The sequence below is a fragment of the Equus asinus genome, chromosome 14, assembly GCF_041296235.1.
Source record: "Equus asinus isolate D_3611 breed Donkey chromosome 14, EquAss-T2T_v2, whole genome shotgun sequence".
Taxonomy (NCBI): Eukaryota; Metazoa; Chordata; class Mammalia; order Perissodactyla; family Equidae; genus Equus; species Equus asinus.
The window spans coordinates 31,710,131-31,726,204 of NC_091803.1; the positions used below are offsets into that span (position 1 = coordinate 31,710,131).

At 40.3% G+C, this 16,074-nt stretch overlaps 2 protein-coding genes across 7 annotated transcripts in view; one reads left to right on the plus strand and one right to left on the minus strand.

The window, feature by feature from the left end:
* LOC106841728 (protein disulfide-isomerase-like protein of the testis) overlaps window positions 1–16,074 on the plus strand; it is a 91,320-nt gene that overhangs the window by 29,392 nt on the left and 45,854 nt on the right. The window contains exons 2-3 of one of the 4 annotated variants that reach the window (XR_011494246.1): window positions 7,406–7,492; window positions 9,649–10,447. The exons of 2 other annotated variants lie outside the window; for them this stretch is intronic. The gene's annotated coding sequence lies outside the window, so the exon portion shown is untranslated. Of the gene's footprint in view, window positions 1–7,405; window positions 10,448–16,074 lie in introns of those variants that run through there. One more of the 4 variants, XR_011494245.1, reaches the window with a different exon arrangement.
* Window positions 1–16,074, minus strand: part of LOC106841738 (acyl-coenzyme A synthetase ACSM1, mitochondrial-like) — a 43,588-nt gene that overhangs the window by 8,635 nt on the left and 18,879 nt on the right. For all 3 annotated transcript variants that reach the window (XM_014857886.3, XM_044747341.2, XM_044747342.2), the window contains exons 7-10: window positions 15,431–15,510; window positions 13,027–13,150; window positions 11,056–11,136; window positions 10,454–10,555 (exon numbers count right to left, since the gene is read on the minus strand). In XM_014857886.3, the coding sequence (XP_014713372.2) occupies window positions 10,454–10,555; window positions 11,056–11,136; window positions 13,027–13,150; window positions 15,431–15,510 (387 nt within the window). The remainder of the gene's footprint in view (window positions 1–10,453; window positions 10,556–11,055; window positions 11,137–13,026; window positions 13,151–15,430; window positions 15,511–16,074) is intronic.

A 16,074-nucleotide genomic window follows, 5' to 3' on the forward strand; every position in this document is an offset into this window, starting at 1 on the left:
GGGAAGCACATTGCTGGGCCCCATAAAGCACCTCTTACATAAGGCCACATCTCCAAGATCAGGAGACATAGAAGATCTGCCTAATACATAGATATAGGCACAGAGAAGTAGAAAAAATGAGGATACAAGGACTATGTTCCAGTTAAGGGAACAAGACAAATCCTCAGAAAAAGAACTAAACAAAACAGAGGTAAACAATCTACCTGATAGAGAGTACCTGCTAATAGTCATAAAGATGCTCACTGATCTTGGAAGAGGAATAGATGAACACAGTGAGAACTTCAACAGCGAACTGGAAAATATAAAAAAGAATCAATCAGAACTGAAGAATACTATACAATAATAGAAATGAAAGATTCACTAGAGGGAATCAACAGCAGAGTAGATGACACAGAAGGATGGATCAGTGAGCTGGAGGAAAGAGTAGAAGAAATCACCCAAGCTGAACAGAAAAAAGAAAATAATTTAAAAGAATGAGGACAGTCTAAGGGCACTCTGGGCCAACATCAAGCATACTAACATCCATATCATCAGTGTCTCAGAGGAGAAGAGAGAGACAAAGGGGCAGAAAACCTATTTGAAGAAATAGGCACTGAAAACTTTCCTAACTTAAGGAAAGAAACAGATATCCAGGTACAGGAATCACAGAGAGCACCAAACAAGATGAACCCAAAGAGGCCCATACCAAGACACATTTTAATTACAATGTCAAGAATTAAAGATAAAGAGAGAAGCCTAAAAGCTGCAAGAGAAAGGCAACAAGTTACAAACAAAAGAAACCCTATAAGGCTATTAGCTGACTTCTCAGCAGAAACCTTACAGACTAGAAGGGAGTGGCATGATATTTCAAAGTGCTGAAAGGAAAAAACCTACAGCCAAGAATACTCTACCCAGCAAGGTTATCATTCAGAATGGAAGGAGTGATAGTTTTCCAGACAAGCAAAAACTAAAGGAAGTTATCTCTAAGAAACCAGCCTTACAAGAAATGTTAAAGGAACTTATTTAAGTGGAAAATAAAAGACCACAAATAGGAATAAGAAAATTATCAAAGAAAAACAGTCACTGGTAAAGGCAAATATACAGTAAATGTAGCAGATCATATAAAGCTAATATGAAGGTCAAAAGACAAAAGTACTAAAATTGTCTATTTCCATAAGAGATTAAGGGACACACATGCACCAAAAGAAGTTAAATATGATATCAAACACATAAAATGTGGGGGGAGGGAGTAAAAGCGTAGGGCTTTTAGTAAAAGGTCAAACTTAAGAGACTATCAACTTAATATAGATTGCTGTTTATGTATGTTATTATATATGAACCTCATGGTAATCACAAACCAGAAACCTATAATAAATACACAAAAAATAAAAGAAATAAACTACACACTTATCAACAGCTACTTTAAATTTCAATGCACTAAATGCTCTAATCAAAAGACATAGGGTGGCTGAATGGATAAAATAACAAGACCCATATGTGCTGCACACAAGAGACATACTTCAAACCTAAAGCACTCACAAACTGGAAGTGAAGGGATGGGAAGAGATACTTCATGCAAATGGAAATGAAGAGAAAGCTGGGGTAGCAATACTTATATCAGACAAAATAGACTTTAAAACAAAAACTGTGGCAAGAGACAAAGAAGGGCACTACATAATGATAAAGGGAACAATCCAACAGGAGGATATAACACGTGTAAATATCCATGCACCCAACATAGGAGCACCTAAATATGGAAAGCAATTATTAACAGACATAAAAAGAGAAATAGAGAGTAACATAATAATACTAGGGGACGTTAACACTCCACTTACATCAGTGGATAGATCATCCAAACAGAAGCTCAATAGAGAAATAATGGCCTTAAATGACAAATTAAACCAGATGGACTTAGTAGACATATGCAGAACACTCCATCCAAAAACCACAGAATACACATTCTTTTCAAAGGCACATGGAACATTCTCTAGGATAGATCACATGGTAGGCCGCAAAACAAGTCTCAATAAATACAAGAAGATTGAAAGACTACCAAATATCTTTTCTGATCACAGTCATATGAAACTATAAATCAACTACAAGAAGAAAACTAGAAAAGTCACAAATATGTGGAGATTAAACAAAATGCTACTGAACAACTATTGGGCCAATGAAGACACAAAAGAAGGAATCAAAAAAATACCTGGAGACAAATGAAAATGAAAATATGACATACCAAAATTTATTGGATGCAGCAAAAGTGGTAGTAAGAGGGAAGTTTACAGTAATACAGGCCTACCTCAAAAAACAAGCAAAATCTCAAATAAATACTCTAAAGTGCACCTAAAGGAACTAGAAAAAGAAGAACAAACAGAGCCCAAAATCAGTATAAGGAAGGAAATAACAAAAATCAGAAGGGAAATAAATGAAATAGAGACCAAAATGAAAAAAAAGAAAAAATCAATGAAACTAAGAGCTGGTTCTTTGAAAAGATAAACAAAATTGACAAACCTTTAGTTAGACTCACCAAGAAAAAAAGAGAACACTCAAATAAATAAAATCAGAAGTGAAAGAGGAGAAATTACAATGGACATCTCAGAAATACAAAGGATCATAAGAGAATACCACAAAAAGGTATATGCCAACAAATTGGACAATCTAGAAGAAATGGATAAGTTCCTAGAAAAATACAACCTTCCAAAACTGAATCAAGAAGAAATAGAGAATTTGAATAGACCAATTACCAGTAAGGAGATGGAAACGGTAATCAAAAACTTCCCAAAAAACAAAAGTGCAGGACCAGATGGCTTCCCTGGCAAGTTCTACCAAACAATCAAGAAGACTTAATACCTGTCCTTCTCAAACTCTTCCAAAAAATTGAAGAGGAAAGGAAGCATCCTAACTCATTCTACGAGGCCAACATTACCCTGATACCAAAACCAGACAAGGACAACACACAAGAAAGAAAATTACAGGCCAATATCGCTGATGAACATCGATGCAAAAGTCCTCAACAAAATACTAGCCAATTGAAGACAACAATACATTAAAAAGATCATACACCGGGGCTGGCCCCATGGCCGAGTGGTTAAGTTCGTGTGATCCGCTGCAGGCGGCCCAGTGTTTCATTGGTTTGAATCCTGGGCACGGACATGGCACTGCTCATCAAGCCACGCTGAGGCAGCGTCCCACATGCCACAACTAGAAGGACCCATAACAAAGAATATACAACTATGTAATGGGGGGCTTTGGGGAGGAAAAAAAAATCTTTAAAAAAAGATCATACACCATGATCAAGTGGGATTTATTCCAGGAATGCAGGGATTATTCAAGAACCACAGATCAATCAACATGATACACCACATTAACAAAATGAAGAATGAAAATCACATGATCATCTCAATAGATACAGAGAAAGCATTCAACGAGATAAAGCATCCATTTATGATGAAAACTCTGAATAAAATGGGTGTAGAAGGAAAGTACCTTAACATGAGAAAGGCCACATATGACAAACTCACAGCTAAAATCATACTCAATGGTGAAAAACTGAACGCTATCCCTTAAGGAACATGAAGCAGACAAGGATACTCACTTGCACCATTCTTATTTAACATAGTATTGAGCACTGGAAGTCCTAGCCAGAGCAATCAGGCAAGAAAAAGAAATAAAAGGAATCCCAATTGGAAAAGAAGAAGTAAAACTGTCACTATTTGAGATGACATGATTTTATATATAGAAAACTCTAAAGAATCCACCAAAAAACTATTAGAAATAATAAATGAATACAGTAAACTTGCAAAGTACAAAATCAACATAGAAAAATCAGTTGCATTTTTACACACTAACAATGAAATAGCAGAAAGAGAAATTAAGAATACAAGCCCGTTTACAATCACAACAAAAAGAATAAAACACCTACGAATAAATTTAACTAAAGAGGCGAAAGACCTATACACAGAAAACCAGAAAATATCATTGAGAGAAATCGAAGAAGACATGAAGAAATGGAGAGATATTTCATGTTCTTGGATTGGAAGAACTGACATAGTCAAAATGTCCATACTTACTAAAGCAATCAACAGACTCAGTGCAAACCATGTTAAAGTCCCAATGACATTTTCCATAGAAATAGAACAAAGAATCCTAAAATTTTTATGGAACAATAAAAGACCCCATATAGCCAAAATATCCTGAGAAAAAAGAACAAAGCTAGAGGCATCACACTCCCTGATTTCAAAATATACTACAAAGCTATAGTATTCAAAACTGCATTGTACTGGCACAAAAACAGACACAGAGATCAGTGGAACAGAATCGAGAGCCTGGAAATAAACCCACATATCTATGGACAGTTCATTTTCAATGAAGGAGCCAAGAACATACAGTAGAGAAAGAAAAGTCTCTTCAATAAATGGTGTTGGGAAAACTGGACAGCCACATGCAAAAGAATGAAAGTAGACCATTATCTTACACCATACACAAAAATTAACTCAAAGTGGAGTAAAGACTTGAATGTAAGACCTGAAACCATAAAACTTCTAGAGGAAAACATAGGCAGTATGCTCTTTGACACTGGTCTTAGCAGCATCTTTTCAAATACTGTGTCTTACCAGGCAAGGGGAACAAAAGAAAAAATAAACAAATGGGACTACATCAGACTAAAAATTTCTGCACAGCAAAGGAAATCATCAACAAAATGAAAAGACAACCTAACAATTTGGAGAAGATATTTGCAAACCATACATCTGATAAGGGGTTAATATCCAAAATATATAAAGAACTCATACATCTCAACAACAAAGAAACAAACAACCCAATTAGAAAATGGGCAAAATATATGAAGAGACATTTTTACAAAGAAGATACACAGATGGTTAATAGGCATATGAAAAGGTGTTCAACATCACTAATTATTAGGGAAAAGCAAATCAAAACCACAATGAGATACCACCTCATGCCCATCAGAATGGCTATATAATTAACAAGACAAGAAATAAAAAGTGTTGGAGAAGATGTGGGGGAAAGGGAACTCTCATACACTGCAGGTGGGAATGTAAACTTGTGCAGTCACTATGGAGTATGGAGATACCTCAAAAAATTAAGACTAGAACTACCATATGATCCAGATATTCCACTTCTGGGTATTTATCCAAAGAACACGAAACCACGAATGTGTAAAGATATATGCACCCCTATGTTCATTGCAGCATTATTCACAAGAGCCAAGACTTGGAAACAACCTAAGTGCTCATCAACTGATGAATGGATAAAGAAGATGTGGATATATATACACAGTAGAATACTACTCTGCTATAAAAAAGATGAAATCTTACCATTTGCAGCAATATGCATGGACCTTGAGGGTATCATGCTAAGCAAAATAAGTCAGATGGAGAAAGTCAAATACCATACAATTTCACTCATAAGTAGAAGATAAAAACAACAACAAACACATAGACATGGAGATTAAATTGGTGGTTACCAGAGGGGAGGGGAGAGGGAGGAGGGCAAAAGAGGTGGTAGGGCACATGTGTACGATGATGGCTGACAATTAGTCTTTGGGTAGTGAACATGATGTAGTCCACACAGAAATCGAAATATAATGATGTACACCTGAAATTTATAGTTATAAACAAATATTACCTCAGTAAAAAAAGGAAATAAAGTAAATAGATATGAAGAAAAAAGAAGCTACTTGCAAGCTGCTTTGAGAAGTGTTCTTTTTTGAATGCTAGCAATAATTATTTTGTAATATATGCAGCGTTTACCAAGACTTGTAATAGCAAAGTTTCTAACAAGCTATATGAAAACTGCATTCAGGAAAGTGCTCTTTCAGTGAATGTAATGCTACCCATTCTGTACTGCATGCAGGGAAGGGTTTAACAAGACGCAATAAAGACGTTTCTAACAAAGGTGCTTGCAAACTGAGTTCAGGACACTTTTTTCAATAAATGGAGATGATACTGATTCTTGTAATGCATATAGTGAAGTGACTAGGACTTGTAATAAAGCTGTTTCTAATAAACTGAAAACAAAACAAAACAAAAAAACAGTAACTGAATATAAGCTAAAGGAACAGACACTTCAGTGATCACACATGACAAACAATAGTCTTTGCAAAACGAATTTGGAAAAAATCTCAAAAGAAAGAGCTACTATAGCCATCAACAGTCAAAACAAAAACAAACCCCAAAATCAGAAACTTCAACCCCTGCAGAAGTGGGAGAATCTGATTTCCAGAGTTACACATTATAGTAGTGAAAGGCTCAGCTTTCAACTAAAAAAATCACAAGGCATACAAAGAAAGGGGAAATGTGGCTCATTCAAAGGAATAAAATTGATTGACAGAAACCATCCCTGAGAAAGCCCAGACCTCAGACCTACTAGGCAAATAATTTAATCAAATGTGTTAAATATGGTCAAATAGCTCAGAAAAAGAAATGGACAAAACTAAAGGAAGTCAGGAAAATGATATATGGACAAAGTGAGAATAGTAACAAAGAGAAAGAAATTGTAAAAAAGGAACTAAATAAAGATTCTGGAGCTGAAAAATACAATAACTGAAATGAAAAATTCACTAGTGGGTTTCAACATGTTTGAACTGATGTAAGAAAGATCAGAGAACTGAAGATAGAACAATAGAAATTATTGAGCCTGAGGAGCAAAAAGAAGAAAGAATGAAGAAAAGTGAAAAGAACCTAATGGACTTCTGTGACACTATCAAGCAGACCAACATATGCATTATGAGAGAAGGGAGAAGAGAGAGAAAGGGGCAGAAATATTATTTGAAGAAATAATGCCCATAACTTCCTAAATAAGATGAAACACTTGACTCTACAAATTCAAGAAACAAAAGTCCAAGCAGGATAAACCTAAGACACCTACACCAAGACACATTATAATCAAACTGTCGGAAACCAGAGAAAGAGAGAATCTTGAAGGCAGCAAGAGAATTCACACACAAGGAATGCTCAATAAGATTATCAGCTGATTCTCATCAGAAACCTTGAAGGCCAGAGGTACCAGGATTACATACAGTCATGTGTCGCTTACCAATGGGTATATGTTCTGAGAAATGCATCATTAGGTGATTTTTGTCATTGAGCAGACATCAGAGTTTACTGAAGGGGAACAAAACTTGCCACCCCAAAATGTACCTCTTTATAGGAAGATTGTTTTAGACTGATTATTTTTAAGAAATAAAAGACAGAAGTGTTTCTTGTTACCTCCTTCTTAGCTGCCTAAAAGACCTCAGATTAAAAAACCTGTCTCAGGAAGCAAGCTATCACCTTAACATAATATGAACTATGTGGTAGGCAGAGAAGAACATAAAAAAGCCTATTTGTTGGGCTCCCCTCTGTGTTCTTCCGTTTCAGTGTGGCCAAACACACTTGTTTTCCAAACATTTGCTCTTTTTCACCAGCCTGTGAATTGCCTTCCTTCCCTTTGAAGTCCCTGACTCTCCCCACCCCCAACAACTTGTTTCATCCATCTGAGGAGGGTATTTAAGGTGAGTGCTTTAGCCGTTTTGGTAAGTTACTCAGTTTTCCTAGTTTTCTTCCATGTATACACGTTATTAAACTCTCGTTTGTTTCTTTCCTGTTAATCTGTCTTATGTCAATTTAATTCTTAGACCAGCCAGAAGAACCTAAAAGAGTAGAGAAAAATTTCTTCCTCCTCTGCACTACTTACACAAGCCTAGATAGTATAGTCTACTACACACCTAGGCTATCTGGTACTAATCTTACAGGACCACTGTTGTATATGTGGTCCATTGCTGACCAAAACGTCATTATGTTGGGTGCGACTGTAAAGAGCTTCTATAACTCAGAACAAAGAAACACCAAACAATCCAATTAAAAAATGGGGCCAGCCCAGTGGCACAGCAGTTAAGTTCACACATTCCACTTCAGCATCTGGGGTTCACCAGTTCAGATCCCAGGTGCGGACATGGCACCACTTGTCAAGCCATGCTGTGGCAGGTGTCCCACGTATAAAGTGGAGGAAGATGGGCACGAATGTTAGCTCAAAGCCAGTCTTCCACAGCAAAAAGAGGAGGATTGGTGCCAGATGTTAGCTCAGGGCTAATCTTTTCTCACACAAAAATGAGCAAAAGATTTGAAGAGACAGTTCTCCAGAGAAGATATACAAATAGCCAATAAGAACACAAAAAGATGCACAACATCACTAGTCATTAGGGATATGCAAATTAAAGCCACATTGAGATACCACTTCACATTCATTAGGATGGCTATTATCAAAAAACCAGAAAATAACACGTCTTGGAGAAGATATGGAGAAGTTGGAACCCTTGTCCTTTGCTGATGGGAATGTAAAATGGTGCAGCCACTGTGGGAAACAGTTCCTCAAAAAGTTAAAGATAGAATTACTGTATGATCTCAAATAGTAGAAATAATCAAAAGTCCAAGAGATTACTGAATATACCAAATGTGCTATATACATACAATGTCATATTATTCAGCCTTAAAAAAGAATGATATTTTGTTACATGTTACAACAAGGATGAACCTTGAAAACATTGTGCTAAGTGAAATAAGCCAGACACAAAAGGGCAAATGTTGCATGATTCCCCTTATATGAGGTACCTAAAATAGGCAAATTCATAAAGACAAAAAGTAGATTAGAGGTTTCCAGGTGCTAGGGAGAGAGAGAGCGGGAAGTTCTTGTTTAATGGGATAGCAGTTTCTGTTTGGGATGGTGGAAATTTTCTGCAGATGCACAGTGGTGATGGTTGCACAATATTGTGAATTCACTCAGTGCCACTGAATTGTATGCTCAAAATGGTGAAAACAGCAAGTTTTGTGTTATATATATATTTATGTCAATAAAAAGAAAAGAGAAAAGGGGCTGGCCCCATGGCCGAGTGGTTAAGTTTGTGCGCTCCGCTGCAGGCGGCCCAGTGTTTCATTGGTTCGAATCCTGGGCGCGGACACAGCACTGCTCATCAAACCACACTGAGGCAGCATCCCACATACCACAACTAGAAGGACCCACAACGAAGAATATACAACTATGTACCGGGTGGGCTTTGAGGAGAAAAAGGAAAACATAAAATCTTTAAAAAAAAAGAAAGAAAAGAGAAAAGCAAACAAATCTCAATGGAATAGTAACATCATCTCGTTGTCATGAGAGCATGTGAAACGGGAGACATAGATGTGGGCATATGTGAGGAAATTTTTGCAGAATAAAATATCCCATGTCCAATAAAGAAAATATCATTGGCTCTGGACCATCCCAGTTCAATTTAACCAGAATCTCTGTGGTTGGATCCAAGCACTAATTTTTGTTTTTGAGGAAGATTAGCCCTGAGCTAACATCCGCCGCCAATCCTTCTCTTTTGGCTCAGGAAGATTGGCTCTGAGCTAACATCTGTGCCCATCTTCCTCCATTTTATATGTGGGATGCCTGACACAGCATGGCTTGCTAAGCTGTGTGTATGTCTGCACTGGAGATCCAAACTGGTGAACCCTGGTCCCCCAAAGCGGAGTGCGCAAAGTTAACCACTATGCCACCAGGCCATCCCCAAGGACTAATGTTTTTTTTAAAAATCTCCTCAAATGATTCTAATGTGCAGGCATGGTTGGGAACCACTGATCTATCCACATGTAACTCTCTGTTTATTTTCTCTTTTATCCAAACTTAAAGTTGTGCTGCTGAGGATTAAGGCTAAGGCTGGCATGTTTGCATTTGAAGAATAGTACCACAAGAAGCCCCACTGAGGCCATCACATGAGGGCAACAGTGATGCCAAGAGACCTCCAGTGGCTGTGACTTTGGAGAAAGGAAATGGAGTGTGAGATCGATTTCAGGGTCTGTCTACCCTTCCATGGCCAATCTTTGGAGCTAAAATTTCCTCTTACTGGTCACTACTGTTCTGAGAGGGCTAGGGTTTATCTGATTAAGAGTTTCAGCAGGATACCTTATAGCCTATAGCAGTTTCCTATACTGCCTGGATTTCTCATGTAGAGTTTGGAGTCAAAATCCCTAACTCATTGGTTTGAATCTTAGACCTGCCATTTACTTGACATGGGGAAGACACCACTTCCAATCTGCAGTTTCTTTCTCTGTAAAGTGGAGATAATGGCACCTCCTGGAGGCTCAGTGAGGTTAACTGATCTGTTCACACCTGTTGGTAAGTGGGATGACAGGATATGAACCCAGTCAAAGCCTGCATTCTTAACCACAGGAGATCATTGGACCCCAAGTCTGGTGGTTCTGAAGCCAGGTTTCTTTCCACCCCATCAGTCAGCCCATAAGTGCCAGATGAGTTAGGAGAGAAGGAAAGTGGGACACACTATGAACTTGGAGATTAACTAGAACAGTCTTCACTGAGTTAGAGCGAATAAAGAGGTGAAGTCTCAGGATGCAGAGTTGAGTCCACTCCCTTATCACCTGCACGGCTCCCTGCAGGGATCTCTGGGCCTGGCTGAGGGCAGATGGGGTGCCCTTACCTGGTAGCACATGAAGAGGCCTATGGGCTTGGTGGGCTTGATCCTGATGCCAATGTTTCCTTCGGTGTCGGGCGGTAGGACATTCCCCTTGTCGTCAATGATCTAGAGCAAGAGGCCTATGAATACCAAGCTGCAGGGTTCCCCCAACACTTCTGCTCCACCCCAACATTCCTGGCTTATACACGTGACACCAGTGGGGATAACTGCGGGAGAAGCCCTGTCGGAAAATAAAATAAAACTGTCAAAAGTCTTTGAAATCAGCAAGTGGTAAAAGCCAAGTCGTGGGTCTATTTGCCTCATGGATATATAGACATAGCAAAAGTGCCTTCAAGTTAGAAAACATGGGTCAGGAAAAACTAAAGCACTAGCTGGTGGAGAGAGCTGCCCGTGCTACCTCCAGGTACTCTTTTCCCACCCACTGTGTGGGGCTCTAGCTGTCATGGTGAGCTGCATTCATGCCCAGAATACCACAGTTCTCAAATGAGACACCCACAGGAAACTGGGGGAAAAACAGGAGGAGAGGAGGAAGGACAACTGGTGGGCACCACTGGTGTCACATAACGGTCCAATGCTCCCTGCCAATAATGCCTTTAGGATCAGACCTGGATATCGAAGGGTGGGATGGCCTTCCCCATGGAACCCGGCTTGATCTTCATTCCCCGGAGAATGCCACAAGTTATTCCCTGTTCACAAAAGAAAGAGAACTGGGGTTGGCCAAAGAGTCCAGGCTGATCACAAAGTGGCAAGAATCACACACAACATCTTTGCTCACATATGTCATTTGACGCTGCACAAAGAGCCCTTGTGGGGAAGCTAGAAGATCTGGATTCTAGGCTCAAGGCACTGACCCAACTCTATTCAGCAGACATTCACTGTGCCCATCATGGGTTGGGCCTGTGCTAGGTGCTGGGGCTACAGGGTCCAGTGGGGGAGGCCAAGAAAGAAGCAAACGGCTGAGCCCAGGGCTGTGGGCATGGAATGTGGGTCTGGAGTGCCTTCTGTTTGCCAGGCACGTGTCCATTTGCCAGGGGAAGACGACGAGTCCACTTAACAAACATTTCCATGGGGCTGTTGAACAGTGATAGAATGTTGCCTCAACTACTCCTCAGAGCTGCGTTGAGATTATTCAGATTGTCATGGTGTCCCCTCTGCCCTGATGGCCCCACGCCCATTTATCCTCCTGATGAACCCTATTCCTCCTTTACGGTTCTCTGAAATATCATTCTTTCTAAAGCTAACTGATTTACAGTCAGACCAGGGTTTGACTCTTGACTCTACCACTCACCGCCTGTGTGCCAATCAATCCCCCTTGACTCTTCCTGCTCCTCTAAGTGGGGTAATTACAACACTGACCTCTCAGAGTACTTGTGAGTGCATGGGAAATCCTTCACACAGTGCCAGGTGCACACCAAGTTAGTTGAGTAAATAACTACTACTAGCTATTACTCAGGCCCCAGAAAAGTCATTGGGAGATTCTCCTTCTGTAGTATTTCCCCCCCATACTTCTATTGTAGCCAACAGGACACTATATTTATTCTTGTTTGTCTGTTCCCTCTGTGGATAGCGAGCATTCTAAGAATAGAGATTGCCCCATCCATCTCTGCACTCCCAGCATCTAGCACAGCACCTACCTGAAAACAGCAAGGCAACAGTAGCTGCAATGTGAGCATATACTAGGGGTTGGACACTATGGCCAGAGCTTTATATACTTCCTGTCAGTTACTTGACCACAACCCGGCAAGACTGGCATTGTGGTTTCCATTTCAGAGATGGGGAAGCTAAGACTCTGGAAGGTTCAATGCCATTTTGCTACACATTCTGAGATGGCAGTCATCCCTCTGTCAGCCAAAGGGATGATGGGCAGGTGGGGAAAGTGGCTCTGTCCAGCTTCAGAAATGGATGGGGAATGTGTTGGAAGAGAGATACCCACCCACACTGTCATTGATAAAGTCCTTGAGGTTCAAGACACACATGATTCTCTGGATGCCCTGCCCACCTGGCTGCACAGTGATGCCCTTTGGGATCACACTCTGTGTGTGTGTGTGTGTGTGTGTCTGTGCACATGTGTGTTTGGTGTATACAGAAGATCTCTGCTCCTTCCTCCACTCCTGATAGTGTCCCACAATCAAACCTGTGTGCTGTCCTCATAAACACCCAGAAATGAACTTCTGGGGACAGCTCTGCCTGCCCCTGTGGTTGCTGCCTTAGGATGGGATGGTGAAGTGAGCAAGACTTGTGAGTGGTGGCTTGTTGGAGAGACGTTGCTCTCTCCTCACCCCTCCCGGGCTCCTCTGAGTTAATAATCACAGGGACTGTGGAACCAAGTCCTTAGACCCCTTTTTCAGTTTTTCTCCAATAGTTTTCAGCACATTGGTCTCCTGACAAATCGAGGAGCTGTGAATTGTCTCTCCACAGATCAATTTGGGGCAAATTAGCCTAGACCCCTGGAGCCTCCCACAGGCTTCCATCAATGCTGTGGGGCTTCTGCACACACTGGTGGTATGATTCAGCCCATCTGATGGGCTCCGTGGCTGAGCGCATCCTGCCTGGCCCAGAAGGGACCATCCACTTACCGTTTCTGACTGTCCATATACCTGGTAGAGCAAAACTCCTGTCTGTCTTCTCCACTGCTCTTGCTCTTCAGGCAGCAGGGCCTCCCCGCCAGCACAGGTGTGCTCCAGGGTGGGGAACCTGAGACTTAGGAGAAGGCAAGATGTCAACAGAGCCTCAGGTCAGGCCTTGGACTCTCTGCTCCAGGCCCAGGGTGTTAAGAGCTCACAGCGTTGTCATCTGGATCATTCACGCTTCTGCTTCATCACTTTCTTACTTGCCTTCTGGGCAGTTTACTGATGGTCAAGGCCATCGAGTGAGTGGAAGTCACTCACTTCCTGTCAACTCTTCCGGCAGGGGGTGGGTGGTGGTGGTGAGGCCAATAGGTTAAAACAGGGAGTTTCAGTTTAAATTTGGATATTGATGTAACAAGAAAGTGAAAAACATGTTTAGCAGATGCTGTCTTACAGAAGCATTCTATGTGGCTAAGAGAGAGATTTTTATAAACCATAAAGGGGTGAGGAATAGGGCCCCAAGGACATGCTAGGATGGTAATAGAATGGTACTGCCTTCTATGGAGAGTGGGGTTATGTGAACTGAAGGACTTTTGTATTCCTGAGTGGAGAATGCAAGTTAGGGGTTGGAAATGAATTGCTCAGGACATCAAGGAAGGTTGGGCTGAGTGGAGGTAAAGAGAGGAGGAGGAGGGACATTGGTAAGAGCCCTGAGGGAAGGAATTTTGGAGAGAACAGAAGGATCTGCTGTGAACATTCTAGCCCTTTGCTAGGTACCTTGTGTGATGTAAATCCTCTCCTGCATTTTCCCCATGAAATTTTCCAGAAACATTATAAAAACAATCACAAAATAATGATGGATTCCCTAAAGGAAATGGGGACAAGTAATTGAGGTCTGAGTAGTGCTGGCATGGGGCTGAGCTGGGCCAGCTCTTGGGGATGAGAGAGGTGGCAGATGTCTGGTTCACCCTTCCACACTTGTCACTCTTTCCTGGTACATACAGGGTCAGGGGTGACCGACAGGAGGCCTGGTCTCATTGAGGATATCTTCTTCCTCATCCTTCTAGAGTTTTATCCAAAGCAGATAAAGTGGCAGAGTCTCTGATGGAGTCATTAGTTATGCCCTGGGTGGATTTTTACTAGGTTTTGACAAAGGTCATCATCTGAGGAATGTTGCAAAAAGTGGCTGTAAGATGCGCTTTGACATACAGATGGAAACAGAATCCAGCCAAATGGAGGCTTCATGAATAAAATCAAGTTGTGTTTCAGAGTTAGCTTCATAAGGAACTCCTTGGTATTTTAACTCTTATGTCTAAAACACGCTAGCTCTGATTTTGGAAGTAGCCATTTCAATTTCACAGTCTCTAAAAGATACATGAATGCCCATAAGGTTCAAAGAGCAGATTTCAGTTTAGCTAAAAATTAATCCACAAACACAGGGAAATGCAAAAACAAAACTATAATAACACTAAACATCCATCAGACTGGAAAAAAATTTAAAACCTTCATGATAATGAATATTGCCAACCATGTGAAACAATGGCCATTCCCCCACCTGCTAGTGCAAGTGTAAATTGGTTGAATACTTCGGAAAATAGGGTGGTAGGATGTGACCTACAGGCTGTGTCAGTGTGACCTAGCAATTCGTCTCCTGGAAAAACTACAGAAATGTGTGCTTAGATGTCCCAGCGTGCATGTGCAAGAATTGAGCGCAGCATCAATCACCAAAAGTCCAAACTTAAAACTACCCAAATGTCCATTAATGGTAGGACTGATTTTTAAAAAGGTGGTATGTTCATAAAAAGGAATATCATACAGCAATTAAAATTAATTGCAGCAACAGGGATACATCTTAGAAACAGAATATTGAAAAAAGAAGCCAGATATGACAGAATGATGCAATCAAATAAAGTTAAAAAGTAAGTAAAATAGAATAATTTGTTTAGGAGTAGTTCCTTACAAGGTTAACTACAAGGGAAGAGAAGGAAGGAAATACCATAAAAATCAAGATATTGGATTCCTTTAGGGGAGATGGAGAGGCGTGAGGAGGTCTCTAGGATGCTGGTAATGTTCTATTTTTGTGACTTGGCTGATTGGTTATACAGGTGTTTTAGTTTCAATAATTAATCCGTAAATTTATGTATGTGTTCTGTATGTTTGTTATTTCACAATAAAAATGTTTAATAAAGAATAAACCCACAATGATGCAAGCCTCACTGAGTGTTTCACTTGGATTTCTGAGTCCCAGTTTAATGAACTAATTAAACTGATAACCACCACCAACACTCATCCTCCTCTCACACACACTACCCTCAAAGAATCAGAGTTTAAAACAGTCAGACCACGGTGCACTGGATTCCTTAAAATCCTACCCAAAGATGGTCATTACCGGCTACGGCCACTTCCGCCATACCTGGTGAAATCCTGCTGCAGAATCATTCGAAATACAGATGGTGCAGCAAGGCATTGGGTGATGGGGTATTTGAAAAATGTCTAGAAGGTGAAGAGAGAAGGAATTTTATTTTTATAGTTAAGATTAAAAATACCAGCCAATTACTAGCATTTTAATTCTGATCCCTCCTCTAGGGAAACTCATTTATTCATTTGTTAATTCTTTCAATATACATATATTGAGCATGAATTTTGTACGTGGCATTTGTCAGGTACTGTTGGGGACACAAGAAGAGTAAGATAAAGTCCCAACTCTCATGGAGAGTAGGTACTAATAATAGAGGAGACAAAACAGGACTCAAATGATAAGGCAGAAGTTGGGAGACGTGATAGAAAGGTTTGAAGAAAGTTCTGGGAGAGCATAGCAGAGGGAAAAATTCCTTCTGAAGAGGTGGTCCAGGAGCATCACTGGAACAGGTGGCATTTCGTTGGGGCATTTAACAAATGGGTACAGTGTCTACAGGCAAAGAATGGGGGAGATTCTTGAAGATAGAAGGAATAGTTTCAGGAGCTGAGGAAACATTGAAGTAAAGTTAAATACGATTTATTTAGACACATAGGTGAGAAATAAAGTACAAAAAGTAAATTTAAGAAGATTGGGGTTAG